The sequence below is a fragment of the Chaetodon auriga genome, chromosome 10, assembly GCF_051107435.1.
Source record: "Chaetodon auriga isolate fChaAug3 chromosome 10, fChaAug3.hap1, whole genome shotgun sequence".
Lineage (NCBI taxonomy): Eukaryota > Metazoa > Chordata > Actinopteri > Chaetodontiformes > Chaetodontidae > Chaetodon > Chaetodon auriga.
The window spans coordinates 5,461,110-5,485,426 of record NC_135083.1 but is presented as its reverse complement, the minus strand read 5'-3'; the positions used below and the strand labels follow the sequence as shown (position 1 = coordinate 5,485,426).

The following is a 24,317-nucleotide window of genomic DNA, read 5'->3' as shown; positions in this document are numbered from 1 at the left end:
TTGGGCTGTGATAGCTTTCACTACCTGCTTAGCATCAAATAACAGGCATATACAGCTAGCCACTAGCTTGTGAACATTATGGAGCATTTAGCTAGCAGCTAAAGAACCAGATATTTCCCTGAGGAGTTGGTCGTGACCAAAACCAGAGCTAAAAGAGAGCGAAAACCTTACTTACATTCTTCAGGTGTCCCGAAACACGACTCCAAACGAATGATAATGTTGTTTTTTGACTGAGTATAGCGTTATAAATAAGCAACTGTTTGCTAACAAGTTCGCCGTAACAACTTAAAAGGTGATGCTATGTCAGTGTAGCGTTCACCACTTGTTCCTGCTGTCCCCAAGTGGCCAAAAAACAAGCTAATTCTGCCTGTCTAATTCTGCAATTATCATCCTGTCTGTGAATGTGACAGCGAAGGTCAGTCGAACAGCATTTATGCTACATGCTAACGAAACAAATACAACTTTTTACTTTAGATTAAAAAAAGTAGTTCGGACACATTTAAATGCCAAACGTGATTCGACGGACAAGAGAGGGCGTTGTGTGATTATGATTGACAGCGTGGAAGACCAATGAAAACCTTCCGTTGAACGACGCACTACGTAAACAAGCTAGTATCGAGGAAGTAAAGAAACACGCCAAACGCTACGGTCAACAGGTAAATGTTTCGGCTGTGGCTCAACTCTGTAACCCAGGTGAAGCCTTTAGTTTCATCCCGTGGAAACACATTGGTAATGTCCACTCAATCGGGCGCAGGGGACGGTAAAAACAGCGACAACAGGTCGATTCACTCGGACACCGTCGAGGAGGTCCATAACATCCCGATGGACGTCATTATCAGACCGATTCCTCCGGTGCTGGATGAGCTGAAAGTTCAGAGTCTGATGGACACAATAAGGGTAACTTGTCTTTTATATGTCAGTATGTTTCTGAAAACAGTCCTGTGTGTGTGAAAGAATGAGACATGGCGTTAAGATACAGTTAAACGTCTCATAACACTGCTTTGGACTAACTTAGCTAACCAACGTGAAATCACTCACGTTACTAGCTAACGTGCACATGTGCTACTTGCATATTATCCCCAAGTCCTCTGATATGACTGCAGCAACACATACAGTGTTTAACCAAGTACTTTTGCTCCAGTGTTAGATGTACTTGAGTATTTCCTTCGTGTGTTACTGTATACTTCTGCTGTGCATTTCAGAAAGTTACAAGTTACCAGGCGTAGACTTGAGACTGATGACTTGTACTTGAACACTGTCCTTCAGACTCGGCTCTCTAAAAACTTTGCTGGACTCGATGGCTGTAACATATTACGAAATTACACTGTGAACGGGACCATTATCATCAGAATAGTGCAGTTCTGATGATAATTATTCTGTATTTTTACTTGAGTAAATTGAATGCAGCACTACTTCCATCACTGCCTAAAATGCTGTTACAAGATTCCTACTGGAGCATGTTTGCAGTAATGTGCAGCTACTCACTTTACTTTGCAGTATAGTGTATCTTTCTTTTTACAATACTCGGGTAGTATCTGCTCCACACTTGCTGTATGGAGTAATCTTTCGTTTGTCTCTTTCCAGGAGACAGCAGACATAAGTGTTGTTCCTCCCATTGACGTGCTCTGGATCAAAGGCAGAGAGGGGGGAAATTACTACTACTCCTTTGGAGGATGCCACAGGTTTGCCGCCTATCAGAGGTTGAACATGCCGACCATCCCGGCCAAGCTCATCAAATCAAACGTCTCAGACCTCAGCACTTACTTGGGGGCTTCGACGCCCGATCTGCGGTGATGCTGGAGCATCTTGGGAGTTCTTGGAGAGACTTGGCTCAGGTTAGGTGACTCACACGCAGAGTTTTGACTCTTCTGTTGCAGCTGGTGACTGCAGAGTAAAGGATTTACCAGCAGGGGGAAACGTAACTCTTTAGTTCGACACATGACATTTGTCATTTGAAACCACTGAAATGTAATTTAAAATGTGTTTGTAAATTTGTGTTTTTGTAAGTTGTACATTTATACCAAGTGCCTGTCATTGAAGAGCTTTAAGCTGAAAACACCAGTTTTACTTGCACATAAAAAGTAATTTAAATGAACAGTTTCCTTGAATGAAGAATGTGAAGGGCGTATAGTTGAGTGACTGCACAGCGCTGCAAATGTTGAGGCTTTTTTCACAGCAGACATTTTGACTTGTTCACATAAGGAAAGCACAGGTGTTCCTAATAACATTAACAATGTCTCTGTTGTATTCAAGTGTCACAGCAAGCTGTGACAGCAAGCCAGCATGCAGAATATGTTGCTGCATTCACACCATTTTGGCAGAATGGGAAGAACAGAAAAGTCCCACAGTTTCGACTCGGGGACGTTCCTTCCAATGGGTCGCCCCACTGCTAGCCTTTCAGTCACACCACATAGTAAATTCTCTAAATGGGTAATTTTGTCTGTGTTCCCTATGTTGTTAACAAGTGAAACTGGATACAAACAGAGTGTTTTCCCTTTTAAATTGGCTGAGTTTGCTGTCAGTGTCGAGTCTGAGTCTTGAGTGTTTGGATGTGACTGATATCGCTGCTGTCAGAATTTCCTCATAATTACAAGTCAGACTCTGTAATTATCGGAGGGGGCTTCTCCCACTCGGCTGCTCACGATTACAATCCCAGCTGATATGATGTGAACATAATGCATTATATTTGCTGTCCGCCATTTTATTAGACTATCCGAATCCTTTGTGTGCAAATGTATACGCCATATACAGCAGCAGCCCCAAAAAATCCACAGTGGAACAAAAAAAGTAGCATCCATGACACGTGCACTGCTTTCTACTAACAATGACAATACTCAATATTCACTGCACCCAATTCAGAAACCATGACCCATCTGTACTTCCAACCCCACTATCACATCAGGAGTGACTCCAAACACATCCCAGGAACCTGAACTTGAAGCAACTAAAAGGAATTCAGCCATTTTATTTTACTATTTACACCTGTGGTTTTCTTACATGTCAAAATGTCTTTGAAATGCATGATACAACAGGCTTTCCATGAAGTGCACCTTTTGAGTTCCTCCTCCTGAGCACTGAGGAAGATTTAAATACAAGTTGTCTCACATTCAAGTTATTTTAGTCCGAAATGATATCAAATGTCCCCCTGTAGTCAGTCTTTTTATTTTTTGTGGTACGACTGTTAATTTTAGAAATCAAATGGTGCAGAGCTGCTTTGTGTGCAGCAGCAGAACATGAGGAGGAAATATGCATTATTTAAATAACTAGAAGAACAACAAAGCCCGGAAAAGTACTAATAATTAAGTAGGACTGGATGAAACAAAGCGGAGCATTTTGTATTCCATCGAAACTTTCTGAAATCCCACGCACAGTCAACTCTGATTGTGACGTTTCAGACAGCACAAGAAGGTGAGGTAACAGAGAGGAGCCTGTAGAGCAGATGGTTTGTAGGAGTCAGGTGTTATGAGAACATCAGGCTGACGACGTCTCGTGTCAGGATGCAAGATGTTGCCGAATCTGCCCCTTCCTCCATTCATCAGCCTTTCAGACTCCCCCCAGCCTTTCCCCCCCGTAACCTCTCAGATTGTGTTTTGGCCAAAGAAAGAGGAGGAATGAGAAGTGCAGCCCGGTCAGTTCATATCAAAACCTCCCTAAACCAAAGCTTTTTCTCTCGTCCTTGAAGTGATCAGATAAAATCCTTCATGTTAACCTGACTGATGGCTTACTCTTCATGCTGTAGTCTGTACCACAGTATGAAGAGGAAGCCATCAATAAGTCATCTGTTTACTGTAAATAACACAGACAGCAGCCATTTGCCTCCCTTAAACATGCAAAACACTGATGCTAATGGTTTGTTCTGCTGTGATGAATATTCTCCAGTAAATGTGTTGCACAATGCCCTGTTTGTTGTTGGTACTGACCTTGAAGCTGCCCTGCTTCACAAATCAAGTCAGTTCCCTTGCCCCTCTGTCTTGGAGGAAGGAACTATAGGTTTGTGGGATAATTTAGGCAAACTATACATCGCAGGTCACTGCGCAAAGACTTTCCGACATCAGCGCCTTCACAATGCGAGCTCAGAGCTGCTTGATGGTCTCCCTTTGTGGCCATCGAGGAAATGAAGGGAGACCTGGGGCAGCTTTTACCGACCGGCCCTAAAGGACTCTAAATTTCTTCTCTGAATCGTCGCGTGTGAGAAGACTTCCTGTGGCTCGCTCACTGTCTGGAAGTAACCATATCCTCAAAGGGTTTGTGACACGCAACACCGGTATGAAAAAACGCATTGCACCTGTTGCTTCGGGGAGTGGTTTCCATGGGTGGTTCTGTACGCTTTATCTTTGAGGATTTAAACAGATCAAGGGGATTTAAGAGGCTAAGAAGAGGAAGTGTTTGTGGTCATTTTCACAAATGTATTGATGCCATGTCAATTCTCATTTCCTTTTTTTGCCATTTGTTGTTGTATTGCTCAGTTGTTACCTTACAAATGAACTTTATGTTTAGGTTTTCTGTGTTCAGCATAGTTTCTGTCCTGTAACATCACTACAAGAAAAACGGCATTATCAAAATAAAACACAGAAAAACACATGAATCTAAGGAGACTGCTTTTTTAATTGCTCTAGCAAAGAACAATCCGATTAATGATAGAACAATACAAAACAAAGCTGATTTATATTGTAATTGATTATTTTTTATGTGAGGACCCTCTGGTGGCTGCAGGCCTCTAAGCAGCAATGTAGTTTGTGCATGTAGATTTTCACAATTATAAGAACTGAAACTAAGATACATAGCCAGCCTTCAATGTAGAAGCATTGTTAAAGCACTGATTTAGGATAAGACCAGAACTTTGAGTTGTGAAACGATGAAACTTGTTGTATTAGTTCTGTCTTGTTTAGGACTGTTGGGGTGACCTCAAACAATGAATTCATCATAATCTCCTTCAGTTAGACCTTGAGAAACCTGACGAGTCTGGTCTGTTTCTGACAACAACGTCCAAGTCTGCAGCACTTATCCATCAGTCAACCTGGTTTCACTTGAAAACAGTTAGAATATCACATTCAGTGTCTCCTGGTGACGCAGAGAGGATCATTCATTCCTCTATGAGCTCTTGCTGCTCTGTCTGCAGTGTTTATCCAGTCCACAGGTTTATACCACATTTTATCACCTGCAGAGTGATGCTTGATCTCATACTCGATTGTACCATATTGTGCCGTACAAAACAATATAAAAACTTAATTTTTACGGTAACCAGGTTGAAATAAAGGGGAGCATTAAAACAGAGCAATCTGCTGGTTGTTTTTATGATGGCACATTTCTCTCAGGATGTATAATCATTTTAAAGGTGATAAACACTGATGAAAGAAGCTTTTCCCAGTGGCAGAATAAAACTACCAAGACCTCACAAATGTGCTTCTTGCACTCCTGTAGAGTCTGCCTACAGTTCAAATCCAGCTAAAAACTGATCTCTGGTTAGCCAGCTCACCCATTTGTTCCACTTGAGGAGGCTTTACAACCAAATCCTCTTGAAAGAGTTCAGGTTTAGTTGTTTGAGTTGCTGGTGACTTCTCACAGCTTCCTATCCGGAATTCCCTGAGACTGCTGCTGGCTGCAGGCGTGTAATTTGTGCCAGATTTGAAAGGCCGTATCCACCCTCTGACCTCACCGCTGTGTGCTCTGTGACACATTGCGCATGAGCCTTCGTCTCTGCGTAGCTTTGTGAAAGTATACATGTGGTATAATAGCGATAGCTTGTGTTTCACGCAGGCTTGGACCTTGTGGCGTGGCTCTGTTTGCTTAGCCCTGCCAATCAACGTGAACAACTTGTCAGGGCTGCACTATTAAAGGGCTGATTGACTCACATGAATGCATTGACTGTGGTCAAATATCAAGTCTGCAGTGTCGTCCTCTAACAGCACTCTGTTGACTTCGGCTGTAGGTGGAAGCAAAGCCCAAAGTCCCTGCTGTGACATCAGGCATTTTGATCTGCCAACTCACAAACATCTGAGTCCACATGCAACAGAACAGCTGGGCTAACCTGCTCTGCAAGGGAGGTGGGTGATGCACCTACATGTTAATGTGTGTTTATTAGCAAAGACCCCAGCACCTTAAGAGGAACAGGCACTGTAAGTCCCATCTGACACAGATCTGGAGGAAAACAGGCACATTTAGTGGATAAAGCCTGATTAGCAAACAGTGCCTACAGCATGATGCCACGCCACAGAGCCCCTCTTCACATGCTTTGCTGAAGATGAGTGAGGAAAAATATGAGATAGGCCGTAAATGTGCTGCATGTTTTGGATTGATTTATGTTCTTCCTTCGCTTTACCTCAACCTTAGCCCTCACCCTGACCACCTGCAGGAAACACTGGGGGACGGACCTCCCAAATCCCACGAAAAGACCAACACCAGCAGTGAGTTAGTCCCGTCTGTCAGTACTTTGTGACCTCCCCTGCCTGTCTGCTCTCAGCCCCAGCCCCATGTGTTTCTACTGAAGATATCAGTCTGTACAACAGGCTCCTGATTTTATTATTTAAAGTTTTAACAAGGCTACATGATTTCCTGAGATTTCCTAAGTTCCTGGATTTGTTGGGGACTATTTTCAGCTGCAGGTTTAATGCTCTATTGGATATTTCACAGCTTTGGGACAGTGTCTGAGGGATCAGCTGCAAATAAACTACATTTGTCGTGTTATTTGTAATGAAGAATTACCTCAGCCAGTGCAAAGGTGTGGCTCATTGATGAGTTTTTAATAGTTTTAGGACAACAATGGGGCTCTATAGCACAGAGGACTAAACTGTATCCGGCTTTGGCTACTCAGACGGGACTTGTTCGTAGGATCGATTCATTGTTGTTTTTCAGCTTTTTATGGGATTCTTTGATAGTGAGAAAAATCTAGATATCACCAGACTTTAAATGAATGCGAGGAAAAGGCGTCGATCAGCTCTCTTTGTTCTGACATGTATGCAAATGTGTTAGCAGCAGAGGAAACCTGGAGAGTGGGGCAGAGCTGGAGAGAGTTGCCGCTGCTGTCTGTCTCATTGCTTCATGCATTCCAGTGTCAGTGACTTAACAAAGACAAAACCATCAACCCATCGACCAATCCTCAGGCCTCCTGAAGAAGAGTGGGCGAGGAGCAGAGTGAATGCTGCTCACTGTGATTGGTTGTGTGCTCAAATGCAAATTTTAAATCATCAAGGAAACTAGATGATGATCACAGATCGTATAAAACACGGACGTAGTCTCAGTGACGTCACCCATAGGTTTCTGAAGAGGCCGTCGCCATCTTGGCTGTGCCTGACTCCCAGATAATCCAAATATGGGTAAATAGGTGGAGCTGAGGCACTTGAATGAAGCCTGGTTACTGAAACCTAACAGCTAGCTTTCACTCAAAGCAGCCATGCTTGTAATAATGCCTGTAAGCCTTGATATAATTAAAATGAGTGAGTTAGAAAAATTCACCCTCTGTACAGTTGTTATGAACGGGGAAATTAGTTATAGAGACCAAAACTGTTTTTTGTACCAGGCTGTAAACATGTTTATGCTGAAGAACTGGCCTTTTTAATGTTGTCTATGTTTGTACTTCCATGTTAAGATGAACATGCTGATGTGCAGCAGGTATGTTTACTGTATTGCCCATATTACTTTAGCATGCTACCATGCTAGCATTTGCTAATTAATACAAAAGGTAGAGTTGATGCTGATTTTCATTAGTTTCTAAATGTTATTTACATATCAAAATTTATTTTAGATCAATCAAAATGTTGACCAGACGATGATGATAGAGAAAAAGCAAGAGTGGATGATGAGATATTTTTAAAGAATAAGTCGTTGTGGCCTGCCGGGGGCGCTAGCAGGTCAAAGTCAGGGGCTCACCAAAAGTTAAGGGATTCATCCTCTGGAAACCATGAATGTCTGTGCAAAATTTCATGGCAGTTGTGAAGTGATGGAGCGCTGAAACATGGCCCAGTGCAGACGTAGAGAAGCTTCCTGTCTGTGCTCGATGGCTCAGACTGAGCTGCTCTTCTCAAAGATCTCTGAAGCACAACAACACGGGACTCAGTGGGTGGCAAACCCGACACGCTGTCGCCTCGTCAGTGCGGATAAATGGATCTACGTCTTCCGGACGAGCAAAAGAGCGTTTCACACTTCCATGAAATAAGAGACTTGTTCTGAGAACGCTTCAACTTCTGCCTTCAGTCCTGAGTCAACGTGCTCACACACACACACACACACACACACACACACACACACACACACAAACTCCTGTACTGCACAGTAAATTCACACTGAGTCGTCACGGGTCCTGCTAAACGTAATTAACCACACAGCAGCAGAGAGTGTCTGCGACTGGCAACATAATGTTTGCTGATAGTCGAGGGGGGTTTGTTGACCTTTAAGGTGCCTTCACTGGATCATCAGATATGACAACAAATTAAACCGTTTGTACATCTTTCGCAGCTCTTCTTGGTTTTTTAATGAACGTGTTTAAGGCTAACTCTCTGGAGGGACCGTCTGATTTTTGCTGATTGAAATATTCACACAGCCTTAGCCCTGTGTTTGGCTGGTGTCCTCTGTAAGACCTCAGTGCTCCTTCAGCAGACGGTTTGGGTGTCTGATGTCTGACTGTTGATGCAGCTGAGGCACATTGAAGTGGTTGAATGTGCTGGAGGAGACTCGTGTGTGCTGATGTGGCTTGGAGGGACTAAACCATCCGTTTGCCACTGCTTTGTTTTTTTGAACTCAGGTCAGCGAGCGAGTAAATCCTTGCCATTCCAGGATCATCTGCTCAGTGTTTATTTACTCACACTTAACTTTACCCTGCCTTCCTCGCTGTGAGCCAATGGCAGCTTAATCTGGTGACATAACAGTAGGATTATTTACTCTGAGCCTGCTTGTTGCTGCGCAGCAGTGATACACGGTTGAACATTAAGTCAGGCTTCCTGAAAAAGATATTCAAATTACAGAACTTCTTGCATTTGACTTCACAATTTCCATTGGAAATTTGAGAAATGGCAAGACAAACAGAATTTACATACACGTCCACTGAAGTTCACCAAACACCTGCACGATTACGTTTAGATGCTGAGCAAGCTGAAGTACATTTTGGTCTTGACTGTGTCGGTGCGCTTTGGCAGCCAACAAAAACAAAGCTCAGTGGGTGGCAGCACCGTAAACATGTCAGACTCACACAAGATAGTAAACTATAAAATAATAAAAAGCAAACTTTAGTCCCTAAAAGCCATTAAAAGACTCGGTAGCTTATACATCTGCATATTCCAGGTTTATGATCAGGCTCCTGGCCCAGAAACTCTCATTTTATGCGCAGCGAGAGTTCAGTACACAAGAAATATACATGCAGTGGTGGAAAAGAGCAAAGTACATTTACTCAGTTACTCCACTGAAGTAGTGTTTTGAGGTTTGAGTGTTTCCATTTAATGCAGTTTTACACTCATACTACTTTTCTTTATTATATATCTTGTGTTTGCATATATAAATTATATATTGTGCTTTTTACTTGACTACCTTTATTTGACAGCTATAGTTACAAGTTACTTTGCCTTGATGAAACTAGCCAACATTAATATTATTATTATCTCCACTTTGACCAGCGACACCAAGAATCTTCTTACTCATCAATGCATAAGCAGTAGTAATATAATATTCAGTTACATTCCCCTCAGTGTGAATCTTCTGCATCCTGAGTGCTTTCACTTCTTATAGATTTTGCTGCTAACACTTGTGTAGTTGTGGTTATGTCACATTTTGAATACAGGATTCTTCCTTGGAATGGAGTATAATTTTTATTATAGCTTAATACAGGTGTATTGTCCAACACATGCAGTGCCAAAGTGTCTATTATTGCTGCGGGATGTGACAGCGTGTAGCGTTCCAGTGGTACGAGTATCACTTTATATTTTAATAAATCGCTGTAATATTCATGTAAAAGTATTGTGCACTTGTGATTTTCCACAGTTTGTCATATTTCTGAGTTATTCTTTGTGCATGCTGAGGCTTGAGAGGTCAGTGTAACACTGTGTGCTGCAGGCAGCTCCTCCCATCCAGCTATAAGAGCCCAGCTGACCGGGGAGTCAGGGTCCATCCGTAAAACAGGCCGGTGCAAACTCACTTTCTTAAAAACGTCTTTTTTCCGTCTGAATGTGCAGCACTGTGGGCCGTACTGAGATGTAGGGTTAGTGCCTGAGCTGCCTTTCGGTCTGATCTCACAGAGGATTTGGAGCCGGGACTTCTGGATGATGACTTTCGCCATGCTGCGGCCTGTGGCGACACACTTAATCTATTCAGACTTCACTATAACGTCGGAGGACGATGAAAACCGCAGCGAGAGCGACGGCAGCTCGGAGCAAAGTTACTGCGGCTCCACCGAAAAACGGAGAAGGATTTCCCGCAAAGTGGACAGAGAGTCCGGTGTGATGATGAAACAGAGGAGCGCAGCGAACGCCAGGGAGAGAGGCAGGACCCAGAGCGTCAACACCGCGTTCACAGCCCTCCGGACCCTCATCCCCACCGAGCCAGTGGACAGAAAGCTCTCCAAAATCGAAACTCTTCGACTGGCATCCAGCTACATTTCCCACCTGGCCAACGTGCTCCTTCTCGGGGACGGCGGCGCGGAGCAGCCGTGCCACGGCGCGGTTCATGCGCAAGGGGAGAGCGGGGCGCAGCAGCCGCGCACCATCTGCACCTTCTGTTTGAGCAGCCAGAGGAAAGGGGTAAACGCTGTTTCACTGTGTGTTCATGGTCAAACCGGCTTAAAACTGAATGCAGTGTAAGCACAGCTGGTGTTTTTATGTCTCTTTTATCGTGATCAGGCTTTTTGAGAAGGTTGCAGCATCTGTTTATCTTTGATTCATGACCACTTTTGACTTTTTGACTTAACTCCATCATTTTGTCTTCCTGTGTGCATTAAAATCATTTTTAGGCTCTGCAAAATGTTTACACTTCACGTGGTTTTAATCTTTTTTGTGTTACTCTAAGAACTTCAGTGCAGTGCAAAACATAATGTGATAAACAGCATAGTTACTGGCTTCCTCTCCTGCATTTGGACATTAATTTCACATCAAACTGTGAAGCTGAGAAATAGTTGATTTATAGAAAATAACCTTAAAGTGTATTATTATTTCCCCAGAATAAAAACACATTGCATCTGCTACAGTTAAGTGAAATCTCACTGGATCTTTGTATGACTGAGACATTTCTCTTTTTCCAGATAAAAGATGGCAAAGAGTGTTTAAAGCTGCGAGGGCTGGGTCCACTGCGAGTGAGACGCTGACAGACGACCAGTGAATGATGAGCAACCTGAAAATCCTCAAAGACTTTCTCAGGGAAGAGTCAGAGCTGGTGTTACACACAAACACACACACACACGAGCACACACACCTACACATGCTGGATCAAATGATGGAACCAAAGGAGAGACTATTTATACTTGACTGAGAAATTTACGCATAAGCCTTTCAAGGATGCAGTGCATTTGTTTGAAACTTATGAGTTTTTGTCCCCCTTTCCCTCCCCCAAAGGTTTTAAATAAAATATATTTTATCAAAATAAAAGCGATCATTTTCCTCATTCCCTGTTTTTATAAATTGCAGTTTGTGCCATGACAAACAAACACAGCTGTGCCATGAAAAAAGTGGTCATGTAAGATGTGTATTTCTGGGACTTATGATCTTTTGAAACCTCCTTTCAAGCTGGGTGGCATTTTAGAAAAATGATGCTTTTATTATACAACAAAAAGCTGAACTGCAGTTTGGAAAACGGCCTCAACTCTTCTAACTTCTCTAATAAGAAAGTCAAATTGTGTTAGATTGGCACCTCATTAATATACTGTATTTATCTTAAGCTCCATTTGCAAATACCAACATTCTTCACAACCAACTTATTGGTATCAGATGTCTCTTCTGTCTCTGTGGAAAGATGTCTCACACACACAGACACACACACACGCACACACGCATGCACACATTTCCATTGTTTCCAGTAATATTGCCAGGACGTTGTTTATGAAGCCTGCAGAGCCAAAGCAAAGGTTCAGGGTTTCTGGTGTCAACGACTGGTGTATTTTTTTTCCAACTCTCACGATTGGTGTTTTTTGAAGTCTGTTATCGATTAGTCACGGCAAATAGTAGCCCGCACTCGGCTCGGAGCCCCCAACACAGCTGTTGGCATGTCAGAGGGATAAATCACTGCTGTGGGCCCAATGGACAGGGAGAGATGGGGTGAGAGGTCGGAGGTCACGGTGGAGCCCAGAAGTGAAACCCTGCTGATGTGTAATTATGGCGAGTGATGCAAATATAATGCTGGCATTGATCTGAAGGTGACTTGTCTCTCTGTGATTTTTATTCTGAGTGGATTCTTGTCAGGAGAGGTTGAAGATTCACCCTGAATTTGATCCTCACTCGTTTTCTTCCTACGTTTGCATTCACCTCCCACACGGTCTGCGGATCGTCCGAGCAGATTCGGACGGCTTCCATGGCAAAAAGTTTCAGAACTTCCGAGAAATAAGCCTGCGAAGCAAAAGCAGCCCAGTCTCTGCGGGCCTCTCTCTGTCTTCTCCGGTCTGAAAAAGACTCCGCAGTATTCGGTCCAGCAGGCAGATTGCAGCTCAGACACACAGACAGCTGAGCCCGAGTTCCTGTCTGGCATCACTTTGAAACAGACCGCAAACGTAGTCCTCAGGATGACAGAGGGAGGCTCCCCGGTGGCACAGGAGGATGTATGGAAAGTGAATTTTAAGACTGTTAAAGGTGCATGCTGGGGGTCCGAGCCCCCCCTCACAGCCCCCCATCCCCCGCTCGCCCTGTCAGGCTTTTGAATTTGCTGTGCTAAGTCCTCCATGCTCGGGGCCCGGGCCTCCTCAAATGGCTCCCCGAGGCTCCCGCCGGCAGGAAGATGTCACGGAGGCACAGGAAGGGAAAACAACGCGCAGCCGACCTCTCTGAGGAACTCTCTGTGCGACGGGCTTTGGGTCAGCGCCAGTCCTGACATCATCCGGCGCTGGGACCCAGATGTACGGCTCTCTGGTGGTACTTTTCAGAGCGAGTGAACCAAATAGTGAGTTTTCAGCAAAGTCGGATGGAGCCTTTTTTTTTTTTTAGATGACAGGTAACAAATTGAGTGCAGAGACCAGCAGAAGAGATGTGTTGGGGGGAACAAAAGCAGCAAATATAGTGTGGATCCGTTTAACATGTCTGACAGGCGAGGATCCATCTGGGGACCACTGCGAAGGTTTACTGCTTCACTTCGGTGAGTTTTTCCTCTTCCTCTGACCCTCGCATCTCTGAATCCCAAAAGAGATTTTGTGCAGGAAGAAATTCGGCAGAGATAAAATGAAGCTGGACGGCCGCTCCAGCTCCTCCTGCCAGCTTTGTGACCTGAGATGAAGAATGACCTTGATAGTCTGCACTCCGTTGCTTTGTGAAAGCTGGAAAAAAAACAATAACAGAGGACTCATTACTTTTCTTTAAAGCTCTGTTCCTGCTATATCATGTCATCTGTTTGAAGGATGAACTCGTTGTAACTTAAACATGAAGCTAAGTAGCACAGAGACACAAAACAGAGGGCTAGAGGTGCTTTTTATTTCCATCTTTTCTAATAATTGGATTAAAAAATGACCCAGTTTGAATCAATACAGCTCAAACAAGATATTTGAACTTGACCAATTGGTTGTTTTGAACCATGCACTGTTATTTGTTGATATTTCTGTTAGGTTATTTACCCAGGCTACTCTAAAATTTGGTTATTTTGACCCAGTGATAAACATAAGAAATTTACAAATTCACAAATGTACTGTTTACAAAACGTTTGGACGCTGAGGAAAACAGAAATAAAACAGGATGTGATAGTTTCCTAATCCTTTTTGACATATAATCAATTTAAAAAAACACCACAAAAACAATATATTTAATGTTTGACCTCATCAGTTTCATAGATTTTTGTTCTGCTTATTCTGAATCAGATGCAGCAACACGTTCCAAAGACTGGGAAAGATGTGGAACGCTCCAAAAACACCTGTTTGGAACGTTCCACAGGTAAACAGGTTGACTGGTAACAGGTGATAGTATCATGATTGGGTATGAAAGGGGCATCCTGGAAAGGCTCAGTCGATCACGAGCGAGGATGGAGCGAGGTTCACCACTTTGTGAACACATGATTGGATGAAGGAGATTAACACATGGGCTCAGGAAGGAGGTCTGTTTTTATTTACATTTTACACAGCGTCCCAACTTTTTTTGAGTCAGGGCTGTGAGTTTGCAAAGAGTCATAGTGGAATAGATCAGTCTGCAGCCGTAACTCAACAGTCATACAAAGAAATACACCGACACTGAGTCAACACAACCTATTGTTTTCCAGTCATGGCTACTGGGTGAAACCCAGCGTTGTGTCGGTGCCATATTGACCCAAACTGCATCAGTTCTGACCCTGTGATTTTCAGTGTGCAGGATTTCAGCACTGAAAATAAACCTGACAAAGTAGCAGCAACAAATTTTATAACGATTTTCAGAAGATATGTGAACAGGATCTGGATGCCAGATGGCTGCACTACAGCAGTGAAGTTCAATAAAGTTCAATTGAACAATAAAGTTCACTTTAGAGTAAACCTAAAGCAATGTGGAGTGTGTAAAATGTGTCTTCTTTATGTCGCCCATTGAGAGGCTCAGTGCTTTATTATACATTACAGATTACAGTTTAATGGTCTTGTCTCCACTGTTGGAGAGAGCCATTTGTGCATAGATGAAGAAGAAACTGACAGAATGTAACATCTCAGCCTGTTCACGCTGATTGACTAACAGTTATTGATCTAAACAAACAGCAGAGGAGGAAACCGTCAGAGTTAGGAAGCACAGTTTAATGAATCCTGCTGAGAAATGGCTCCATGAAAACATCTCTACACATTGAACACAAATCACAGCTCAGACAGCTCAAACGTGTTCCTGCTCTTGCCTCAATAGAAGAAGGGGGGAAAAGCTAAAATAGATGATCCATAAACGGGAAGGATGTAAAGCGTTTTTTCAGCATCATCTGGGAGCGCAGTCCTGATTCCCAGGTGGGTGCTTACCTTCAGTATTTTGTAGTCGTGCCAGAGAGCTCTTGTTAGAAACAAACCTGCACATGGTCATATTTTAATAGCTTTTTCTCTCACAGTCAGTTTCAGCATGTTTCAAACACTCACTGGCTGGGGAGATGGCCCCCTCGCTCCACCTGCATGTCAAAGATATTAATGGTCCTGAGCCACCGCGAGGCTCGGGGCTCAGATACCTTGCTTCCGATTTTACTGAACATGACCGCTTTCCTCCAAAAGGAGGAGGAGGAGGAGGAAGTCTGTCTGCCCGGCCGTCAGCTGAGCGTCTGTGGGGGAGAAAAGCCTGTCTGAGAAGTCGGTTGTGTCTCCTCGAACATACAAGAACAATTGTTTTCATGTGCCAGAGAGTTTGGCAGGGCCTTCAGACAGAGGGAGGATGATGGAGGGCTGTACAGCGAAGAGGATGGGTGGGTGGAGGGAGCTGGCAAGAGGAAATCCCAGAGAAGAAATTAGGGAACAATACAGAACGTCGTAACGCAGCTCTGTTCTGCTGTGGTCTCGGACAATCAAGCCCCAGGACTCAGCCGCCTGCCAAAGCCCGAGGCAGAGGTGAGAATCCAGCAATACGGACTGAAAGGGTTTTTGTTTCCTTAAACAAACAATCGAACAGGCAGTGAGATGCAGGTCTGCAGCCTCGGTTCCCTCACAAAGACAGGAATCATTTCAGCCGGTTAGAATCACATTCAGGAGCACAGAACAAATGTATTATCCAGATCAAACCGCACAGAAAATCATGTGTTCTCAGTGAATATGAACGTGCTCGTCCTCTCGGGCCTCTCAAGTAACTGCGCCCAGTGTGTATTGATGTGTGTATTAAGTGAAATCAAATATGATTATATATATTATAAAATTACATAATTTCCCAAAGTCCCCTTTGGTTTAGTACAAGCAACAGTTCAGACCATTGAGCAGGATAGACGGGGGGGTCATAAAGAAAACCTTCAAAAAGTGTTCATGTATTATTTCAAAAGTGGACTCTCCTTCTTCTAAATATATCTTTTTCAATTATATAATTTATTCAGAAATTATTAATTGGGAGGCAAACCTCTCCTATTTTACAGGTCCGTCATCGAGCCCTGAACCGTCTCGCTGCAGGACTTTAAATGTGTGAGACACGAGTCAGCCGGAGCGTCAGTAGAGTCACTGGTGAGCAGCGGCCTTCTTTGTCACACATTTTTAGCTGATAAATCACACAGAAAGTCATCATAAGAAATCCTGAAAAACAGACATCCTCTCAGTGAGAGATGATTCGTCCCACGTGTAATAAATTCTCTTCTTTCTAATGTGCCATAAACTGCCTCCTGTGCTCCTTCAGCTTGTCCCTGCTCTTATTGATGCCACTTGTTTAATCACATTAACATTTCATTCCGTGTTTATTATTTTATTCTGCTCTGCATCTTTAGTACCAACACTTTTAATCCCTTCAATTGTCTTATTATGTTTTTATTGTCTTTATAGTGCATGTTTTTATGCGTCCTTGCTTCAAAAACAACTTCCTCTTGTGGGACAATAAAAATCTTACATGAAGGATTTGATTTGTTTATGTTTCAGTTCAGAGTTTTGGTGTTATTAGATTTTTTTTAATTACCATTTTAGCAGATTTTCCCCCTGACAACTATAAAACTTAACTAAAAAAATGCTAGAATTATCTCAAAATGTAATTTATCAGCCTCTGCAGCACTGAAACATTGGTACTGTTACGGTCCATCAAAGAGCTATATATCTGCCAAACCCCAGTAAACACACAGTCTTCATGGGAAAGTCTGCGTGTACAGGACCTATGGGAGGGATGGCGGAACTATTGGGACGTTTCATTTCAGCAAACAGAGCAAACAGCCAGAGGATTTCCTCAATCAGAGGTGAAAGAGTGTGCAGTGAACAACCTCGCTGACAGAAACATGGAGACCTACACTTGCAGCTGGGCGTGCTAACAACCTCTGGGATTTACTGTGGCATGCAACACCCTTCAACTGCAGCGCTTAGAGCCCGAATCAAACAAATACATGCACACATCACACGTGCACTCACTCACATTTACACCAGCAATGAAACCTTCAGAGAATCCCAACTTTGATGAGTCTTACGAGCTTCAGCAGCTTTTGTCACTGAAGTTAATAACCACGCTGTTTCCTCATAACACATCATTTGTGTAACTGTAAAATTCCCTCGTGCTTGATTAAGAAGTTTTACTAAATGCAGAACTGGAGTATCAGAACATCTGCGGTGACCGACACGTGAAAGACATTTCAAAAATGCAGAATATCATGCTTTGCTATTTATTTCTCATGCTGAGATTACCCCCTGTCATAAATCTAAACGCGCTCACAGCTGCAGTTACCGGTGTCCAATAGGAAGCAGACAAAAAAAAAAAATCCTCATTTCCACTGATGATCTGTGGTGAAATCAGTGAGGTTCTACGTCCCTGTGCTCACAGTGCCAGCTGCTGCTGAATGAGGCATTGTTTAAGGCAGATGGTGGAATCCAAAGACCTCACTGTTCCCCTTTTCCATAAAGCCAGCCTGCTATTAATAACCATATATCGACCTCCTTTGTCAACAAGAGCGACACATACAAATAATATGCTAGAGGGGAGACAATGGGGAGTTCCCTGGGATGAAAACAACAGGATGAGCCAGCTTCATATGAGTGTGTGTGCGTGCGTGTGTGTGTGTGTGTGTGTGTGTGTGTGTGTGTTTGATGTGGGCCTTTAGCCACTCTCTTGGAGAAACATGTCACTGGCTGACTAAGTAACATCCGTTTAAGCAAATCCAGATCATTTGTTGCACCAAAGTTAGGTGCAAAATTGTGCAATAATTCAGTTTCATTCAAAAACACTATGAACTGCCAGGACGGCCCCACACAGGCCAACACTTTATATTTCCACATACTTTATCTTGTCTTTATTCTCACTTGTTGCAGTGTTTTTATTGTATGGTGTAATGAGAATTATATGTTGTATGTTTTCTGTTGCCTTATTGTTTGTTTGCTTCTGGCAAGCATCTGTTTCACAGACACGACAGTGATGTCACAGCACACTGACGCACCCTGGAGTGTACGACCACGTCACTGCAGCAAGGTGAGAAGTTTAGCTGCCAGTGTGCTTGTCAGATCGGTTAATAGCTCCACACACACACACACACCTTTCCGGTGTTGGATTAGGGAGGAGCTGTGTACGACCATTTCTCCAACTTCCCGAAACCGACAATCTGACATTCACACCCACCTCGCTCAGCGATCGCTCAGCTGTGTGGAGGGGAGAAAGGAGCCAGGATCGCTCTTTTTATTTCTGTCACATGTCATGTGAACAGCGGAGTGCAACCGTGTGGATGTTATCCGCATACTGAAACAACACTGGGTCTCATCCATCTCTATGATGACCGGCTTTTCACCCGCCTTCCAGTGTGGCCATTTTGACAACAAGTCAGACAAGCGAGTTCTTTTCAAGTTCAACCCCTCAAAAACAGGAGGTCTGCGAAAAGGAGTTTCTCAGGAGGTGTTGAGGGAGCAATCAAGCAGCAAACTCTGAAGCAACGTGGAAGTTCCTCCAATGGCCTCTTGAGGCTGCCTCCAAAAGTGAGTCAATCCCCATAGACCCCCATATTAAAACTTTACAGCAGAGATAAACATGTTTACAACCTGGTACAAAAACCTAATTTTCCCACTCATGAGAACTGTACGAAGGCGAGTCTTTCCATAACTCACTTTAAGTTCAAATTATATGAAGGCTTCAAGTTATGCAAAATTAAGGGCACGGCCACTTTGAGTGAAAGTGAGCCGCTGGATTTCAGCAACCAGGCTTCGTTCTGCCACCTCAGCTCCAACCACGCTCCACACTCTTTGTCTATTTTTGGATGAGCCTCGAGTTTGGCGGAGGCAGGCGCTGCCAAGATGGTGACGGCCACAGCCAATGTCACTGAGCTTCACAGCGACTCCTCAGAAACCTGTGGGTGATGTCACAGACACAACATCCATGTTTTATAGAGTCTATGGGAGCAAACCAATGATTTAGCATTCCATAAAGTATGGGAGCTCACAGGAGACACATTCGTCAATATCCTGACTTGTAGTCTCTATTATGGGTCAAGACCCCTAAAACAGTGAATCCTATAATTTCATGAAACTCCTCTTTCCTTAGACCCTGTTTTAAAGCCCTCACTTTGAGATGCAGCCTTCCCGTTCTGTGTTTAAGTCTGGAGATAAACCAGACGTCATTATCAGAGCCACAGAAGACATTACACAACTGTTTTTACCGGCTGAGTATCGCGCTCTGTGACAATTAAACTGTGTAAAATTGGTGGCGTGCCCCTTTAGTTGAGTCTTTAGCTGCAGTGCTGAAAACCAAAGTCCTCTTATGGGGGCAGAGAATATCTGAGCTGAACCGAGCTGGCAGATGTTGAGGGCCCAAAACTGTTTTGTTGTCCTATAAAAAACTGAATGTGACTGGCAGTAATGTTGCACTGCTCTCAAGCACCACGTGGTGGCACACCGTCTCAATGAATACTTTCAGTACCCTTTTACAGGAAACTGAGACTGTGTTTCGAGTGAAGTGGGGACAAAAATACACCCCTGAGAGCTACAGTTAACACAAGCGACAGATGAAGAGAGATAAGAGAGAAGAGAGACAGATGAAAATGTCTCAGAAGGTATTATTCATCAAGGTGAGTCAAGTCTGACTTTTATATGATTAGATGTATTTATTGAGAATCTCATCAAGTTGATAAGAAAAGTAGTTCAGTGTATTGATGCTGTGGACACTGTCTTTGACTTTCTCAGCTGCTGTTGGTGCATTTGGCAAACCAGAATCCTGCAGAAACTCATGCAAACTGTAATGAAGATGTCCTGTTGCCGTGTCCAGGTGTTGACACTGACAGCAATGATTTCCTCTCAGTGACCTGGTACAAGGTCAGTGAAGCATTTCAGGCTCTCAGACGTGAATGCTGCCAAATTCAAGCCATGATGAGTTCACCTTGTCTGTCAGTGTCTTTCACTTTATTTGACATGGATGTGCAAAAATGACTTCTGGTTGTTACTGTGAACAGCTTAGCAGCCAGAGAAAACATGGCATTATCAGGAGAGGTAAAGGTATCGAGGACACGCAGTACTACAACTTCACTCGGCTGGCCAGGTTTGAAGAGAAACACAGTCTGTTCCTCCCCAGTGTGACACCTGAAGATTCAGGCAGCTACGAGTGCGCCATCAGTGCACATGTAGGGGGTCAGAATCGATATCTGCGAGTCGACCTGATCGTTAACGGTGAGTTCTGAATTCATTTTTAATTGGCAGCATCTGAACTGAGATACACACATCCCTGGGTCGTACAGTATATTGACAGTTTTTATATATATACGGAAATTCTGGATTTCTAATGCAGAAGTCTGTGGCAGCTGCAGGTTCTTTTCCTTCATACTTGACAGTTTTGCAGGATGCAGTATGATACAGTATAGTACTACTGGCACATCGTCAGACAGCAACACCACAGTACAGTACAGGGCAATTGTTGGTATGTCATCAAATCTCACAGTTTCAAAGATCACACTTGGTTCAGGAACCGGAAATAAGCAAATAAACACACACTTTGAGTTACATTCTGCTGAATCCTGTAAATCAGATGTGGCAAAATCTTCCAGTTTGATAGAAATAAAGGGTTAAATACAGGACAAATGCTTAAAAATCCAGATTGGTTGTTTACAGATTTTAAAGATGCACCAAAATTGAGAACTTTATCAGTATAATTTGTATTTATTCAAGGGTGTCACCCAAATTTGTCTACTTTAACCTCATTGCTGCTCTCACAGATCATGCAAAACCACATCAAAAAGCAGGAAACATGCATCCATCGCCTCAAACATGCACACAATTTTCTTTCCGGCTGTAACACTTATGCATTTTCCACACATGCATATTCTACCAGTCCTTTTAAGTAAAGTGTTCACAAACACACAAATGCTACCTCTGTGTGATGAAGGGGTTTCTATTCATTGTTCTCGTCTTTTATTCTGTTTTTTTTTGTCTAAATACAGTGTGTGTGACCCAGGCTGACCCAACGACAGTGACAAATGTGATGATCATGATGATGAACACGACTCACAACCACCCGCTCTATCACAAAAACGTTGAGGACCTGCCAGTCATGTGGAGCATTATCGGCTATGTGGCAGTCGCTCTCACCAAAGTCTTTTTATCTCTAATCAGCATTTGGGTAAATAAACTCTATTTATCTGCACTGTATGGATTTGTTACAGGTTCTGAAGCAAACATGGTGAAGTCAGTTTATTTATCAAGCACATGACAAGCGCTTCATAGCGAGATGATTAAAATGAAAATAAATGGGAATGTGGAGCGGAGAGGAGGAATTGATCAAAAGACTTAAGGGATCTAGGGAGGTGCTGATGCCAATCCATGCAGAGCTTCAAAAACATGTGAGAGAATCTGAAAATCAGGCCAGTGTTTCACCAGTTACCAGTGATGGGAAGCGAGTACAGGGGAGGGCCTTCGTCATCGTGGGTACAATGATAAAGACGTGGTTAAGGTTAGGGAATGACCCAGGGCGCTGCCTGTTGGTTGGAAACAGGAAACAAACGTCTGTCTCCCGTCTTAAAGTCTGATGTTTTGTTGATCCATCAGCCCACCTGGACCTCCTCCTTTGTGGGTCAATGATAATGTCACGCTCGTTCCTTCTGTGTTTCCGTCATTACTGCACCCACTCAAAGCTTTGAAACTTGAACATAAATATACGTCATTTTGCAGCACTTGCTGATTCATGTTGAGAAGACAAAAGAGAAAAAAAAAAAACAGATTTTCACTTTATATTAAAGTGAAAACATGGAAAGATCAGAGCCCAAGAATGAGGGTTAAATCGCGGATTTCATGTAAAGTTAATGAAGTTAAGGGGTTAATGAAGACTTCTGTGTGTACTCTTTTTTTTTTTTTTGTCATCCAGCATTTGACACTGACAACCCTGGACCTCACTTGGTTTGAAGGGGAAGTACAGCTGCTTAATTGTTTTCTAAAACTGACATATTTTCCAATGGCGTTTCTGCAACATGTTCTGCAACAACTTCCCAGCCCGTGTTTGCAGATTGCACTTAGGTAACGTTGCAATTTCAGACATATGTGTTGTAACCTCCATTTGTCACAGGTTTAGTCATGTATGTCAAACCTGTGCTGCTGTTGCTGACAACATCTGAATCAGAGTAGTGCTAATTTAAAAGTAGGATACAGCAAAACATGTTTTCTCTCACCTTTGCAGTGTTTCAGCTAACGCTCCGGAAGTTTAGTGCCAGTTAACATCATTCTGTGTTCACTGTAAACCAAAACATAAAAAAGACCAGGGCCTGCTAGCACGAGCTCGCTAAAACTCCACCAGCTTCAACACTATCGCTGAAAAAGCTGAGGACAAACTTTTGTTTTTCAGCTATATTCACTAAATTCATGAATCATTTCTTAGAGTGGACTATCACCTGTTACCAATGAACCTGGTTACCTGTGGAATGATCCAAACAGGTGTTTTTGGAGGATTCTGTTACTTCTGTTGCCCTTGGCCCAACCTGCATGTGTTACTGGCATCGAATTCACAGTGAGGACGTAGTGTTACAAAAGTTGATGAAACAGTAAATGTATTGTCTTTGTAAAGTTTTCAATTGCGTTTTTGTCAAAAAAGGAGTATCAAATGAATGTATTCTGTTTTACTCAGTTTTTACACAGCGTCTACAGGGTTGCAGTTTGCAGTGGGGTTGAACTGGACTGCATGAGATTAGCAGGTGTTTTCTAAGATTTTAGGGAATGATATTAGATAAGTTCAGTACAGCAGTCCAGTGCTACAACACCACTAACTACAACCTCAACACTGAGCTCAAATGACCTCTGACAACAAAAACAGAACATTATTATCTTTATGGCTGAGCCGCTGTATTGGATTGCATTGGATTTTTCAGGACTACATACTAAAGTGGCTGTAGAGTGTATTTTTTTAAAAGGAAATGCATGTGGTCAGGTGCACATATTTAGTGTGTAAGTCTTGCATTCTGTAGATCTGAGAAATGCTGTTTGTCTCAGTGCGGGACTCTGACGCCTCTTAGACTGTCTGCAGACACACTGTAGGCGAGCTCAATCCTGCTCTGAGGTAGCGTTTCCTCTCACAGTGGGCCCTCTCCACCTTCAGGGGTTTTTTAGTTTGACAAACATAGCGGGTGGGCTTCTTTTCGGTTGAATAATTCACCAAGATGATTTGTTCTGTGCTGTTTTGTCTCTTTCTGTGGTCATTCAGGTTATTCGAGCTGTTCGCATCAGGTCTTCAAGACGACAGCAGCACAAGTGGTGAAGCTGCCTGTGGAGCAGATCATGTACATACACAGACAAAACCTTTAACTCAACAATTGCAAGTGACCTTGTTTTTACATTTCTTATTTATTGTACTTGTTCTCATAGATGTTTGTGTTTCCAGTCAAGTGACCTCAATCTGTAAAAATGTGTCACTGTGCTGCACCGAACAACCTGTTACCTGTTGTTATGACAGTGGTCAACTCGACCAGAGAACAGAAACCGGCATGAAAGGCTTCTTCAGAGGAACAAAAACTACCATGCATGGTGTGTGTGGTGGTTTGCACACTGATACTGATGAAAACATACTGTTGTATATAAAAGCTGACTGGATAACTGATATGCTGTAACATTGATTTTATACATTTACATTGTACAGTGATTTAACTTCTGATATCTGATATCATTTACTAAGAGTTTAAATTACAAAGTTTTGCAAATGATTGAAAATGATTTTACCATTTGTGCAGCTGATGACTGCAAAATGATAAATTTACTTGACAAAACTCAACAACTGCTTCCCCCAGCTTGTGGTTTCACCCACTTTATGTTACACTGGTGGTTCCTGTCATAAGTGAAGTGCTCAAAGGAACTGATACCACCCTGAAACAATGACATCACCCACACCAAATAAAAGTCATCCCAACAAATCTTTATCAGATACTCTCCGTATTGTGGCTGCATTATCATTAGATATCATTAGACCATCTCAGCACTCATTATGGTGTATCAGACCTCTTGAGGTGAGTGTAGTTCTTGTTTAAAAAGTTAAAGCACAGCCCAGCATGTCAGGATGTTGCATTCATGCCCCCCAGCCTGTATTGACTTTCCTTGTCGGGGATGCAAAGAAATCCAGCAGCTTTTATCCTGCAGACACCTGGAGTAAAACCCACCAATCATCACAGAG

General features: G+C 43.0%; 3 protein-coding genes across 4 annotated transcripts; all 3 read left to right on the top strand.

The window, feature by feature from the left end:
• The first annotated feature begins 602 nt into the window (after positions 1-602).
• On the top strand, positions 603-5,947 carry srxn1 (sulfiredoxin 1 homolog (S. cerevisiae)). Of its 2 annotated transcripts, XM_076741988.1 has the most exons (3): positions 631-897; positions 1,585-1,835; positions 5,930-5,947. In XM_076741988.1, the coding sequence occupies exons 1-2, from the start codon at positions 661-663 to the stop codon at positions 1,792-1,794; spliced, it is 447 nt and encodes a 148-aa protein (XP_076598103.1). In that variant the 5' UTR covers positions 631-660; the 3' UTR covers positions 1,795-1,835; positions 5,930-5,947. The 2 variants fall into 2 exon arrangements, with proteins under 2 accessions (XP_076598104.1, XP_076598103.1); XM_076741989.1 differs by lacking the exon at positions 5,930-5,947 and having other exon boundaries at positions 603-897; positions 1,585-5,341.
• A 2,726-nt stretch (positions 5,948-8,673) lies between these two features.
• On the top strand, positions 8,674-11,506 carry tcf15 (transcription factor 15). The gene is made up of 2 exons (XM_076741987.1): positions 8,674-10,721; positions 11,219-11,506. The coding sequence occupies exons 1-2, from the start codon at positions 10,245-10,247 to the stop codon at positions 11,279-11,281; spliced, it is 540 nt and encodes a 179-aa protein (XP_076598102.1). The 5' UTR covers positions 8,674-10,244; the 3' UTR covers positions 11,282-11,506.
• Positions 11,507-19,706: 8,200 nt separating this feature from the next.
• Positions 19,707-23,510, top strand: LOC143327684 (uncharacterized). The gene is made up of 5 exons (XM_076742168.1): positions 19,707-19,749; positions 19,865-19,993; positions 20,131-20,344; positions 21,112-21,290; positions 23,358-23,510. Exons 1-5 carry the CDS (start codon positions 19,717-19,719, stop codon positions 23,409-23,411), a joined length of 609 nt encoding a protein of 202 aa, XP_076598283.1. The 5' UTR covers positions 19,707-19,716; the 3' UTR covers positions 23,412-23,510.
• The last annotated feature ends 807 nt before the right edge of the window (positions 23,511-24,317 follow it).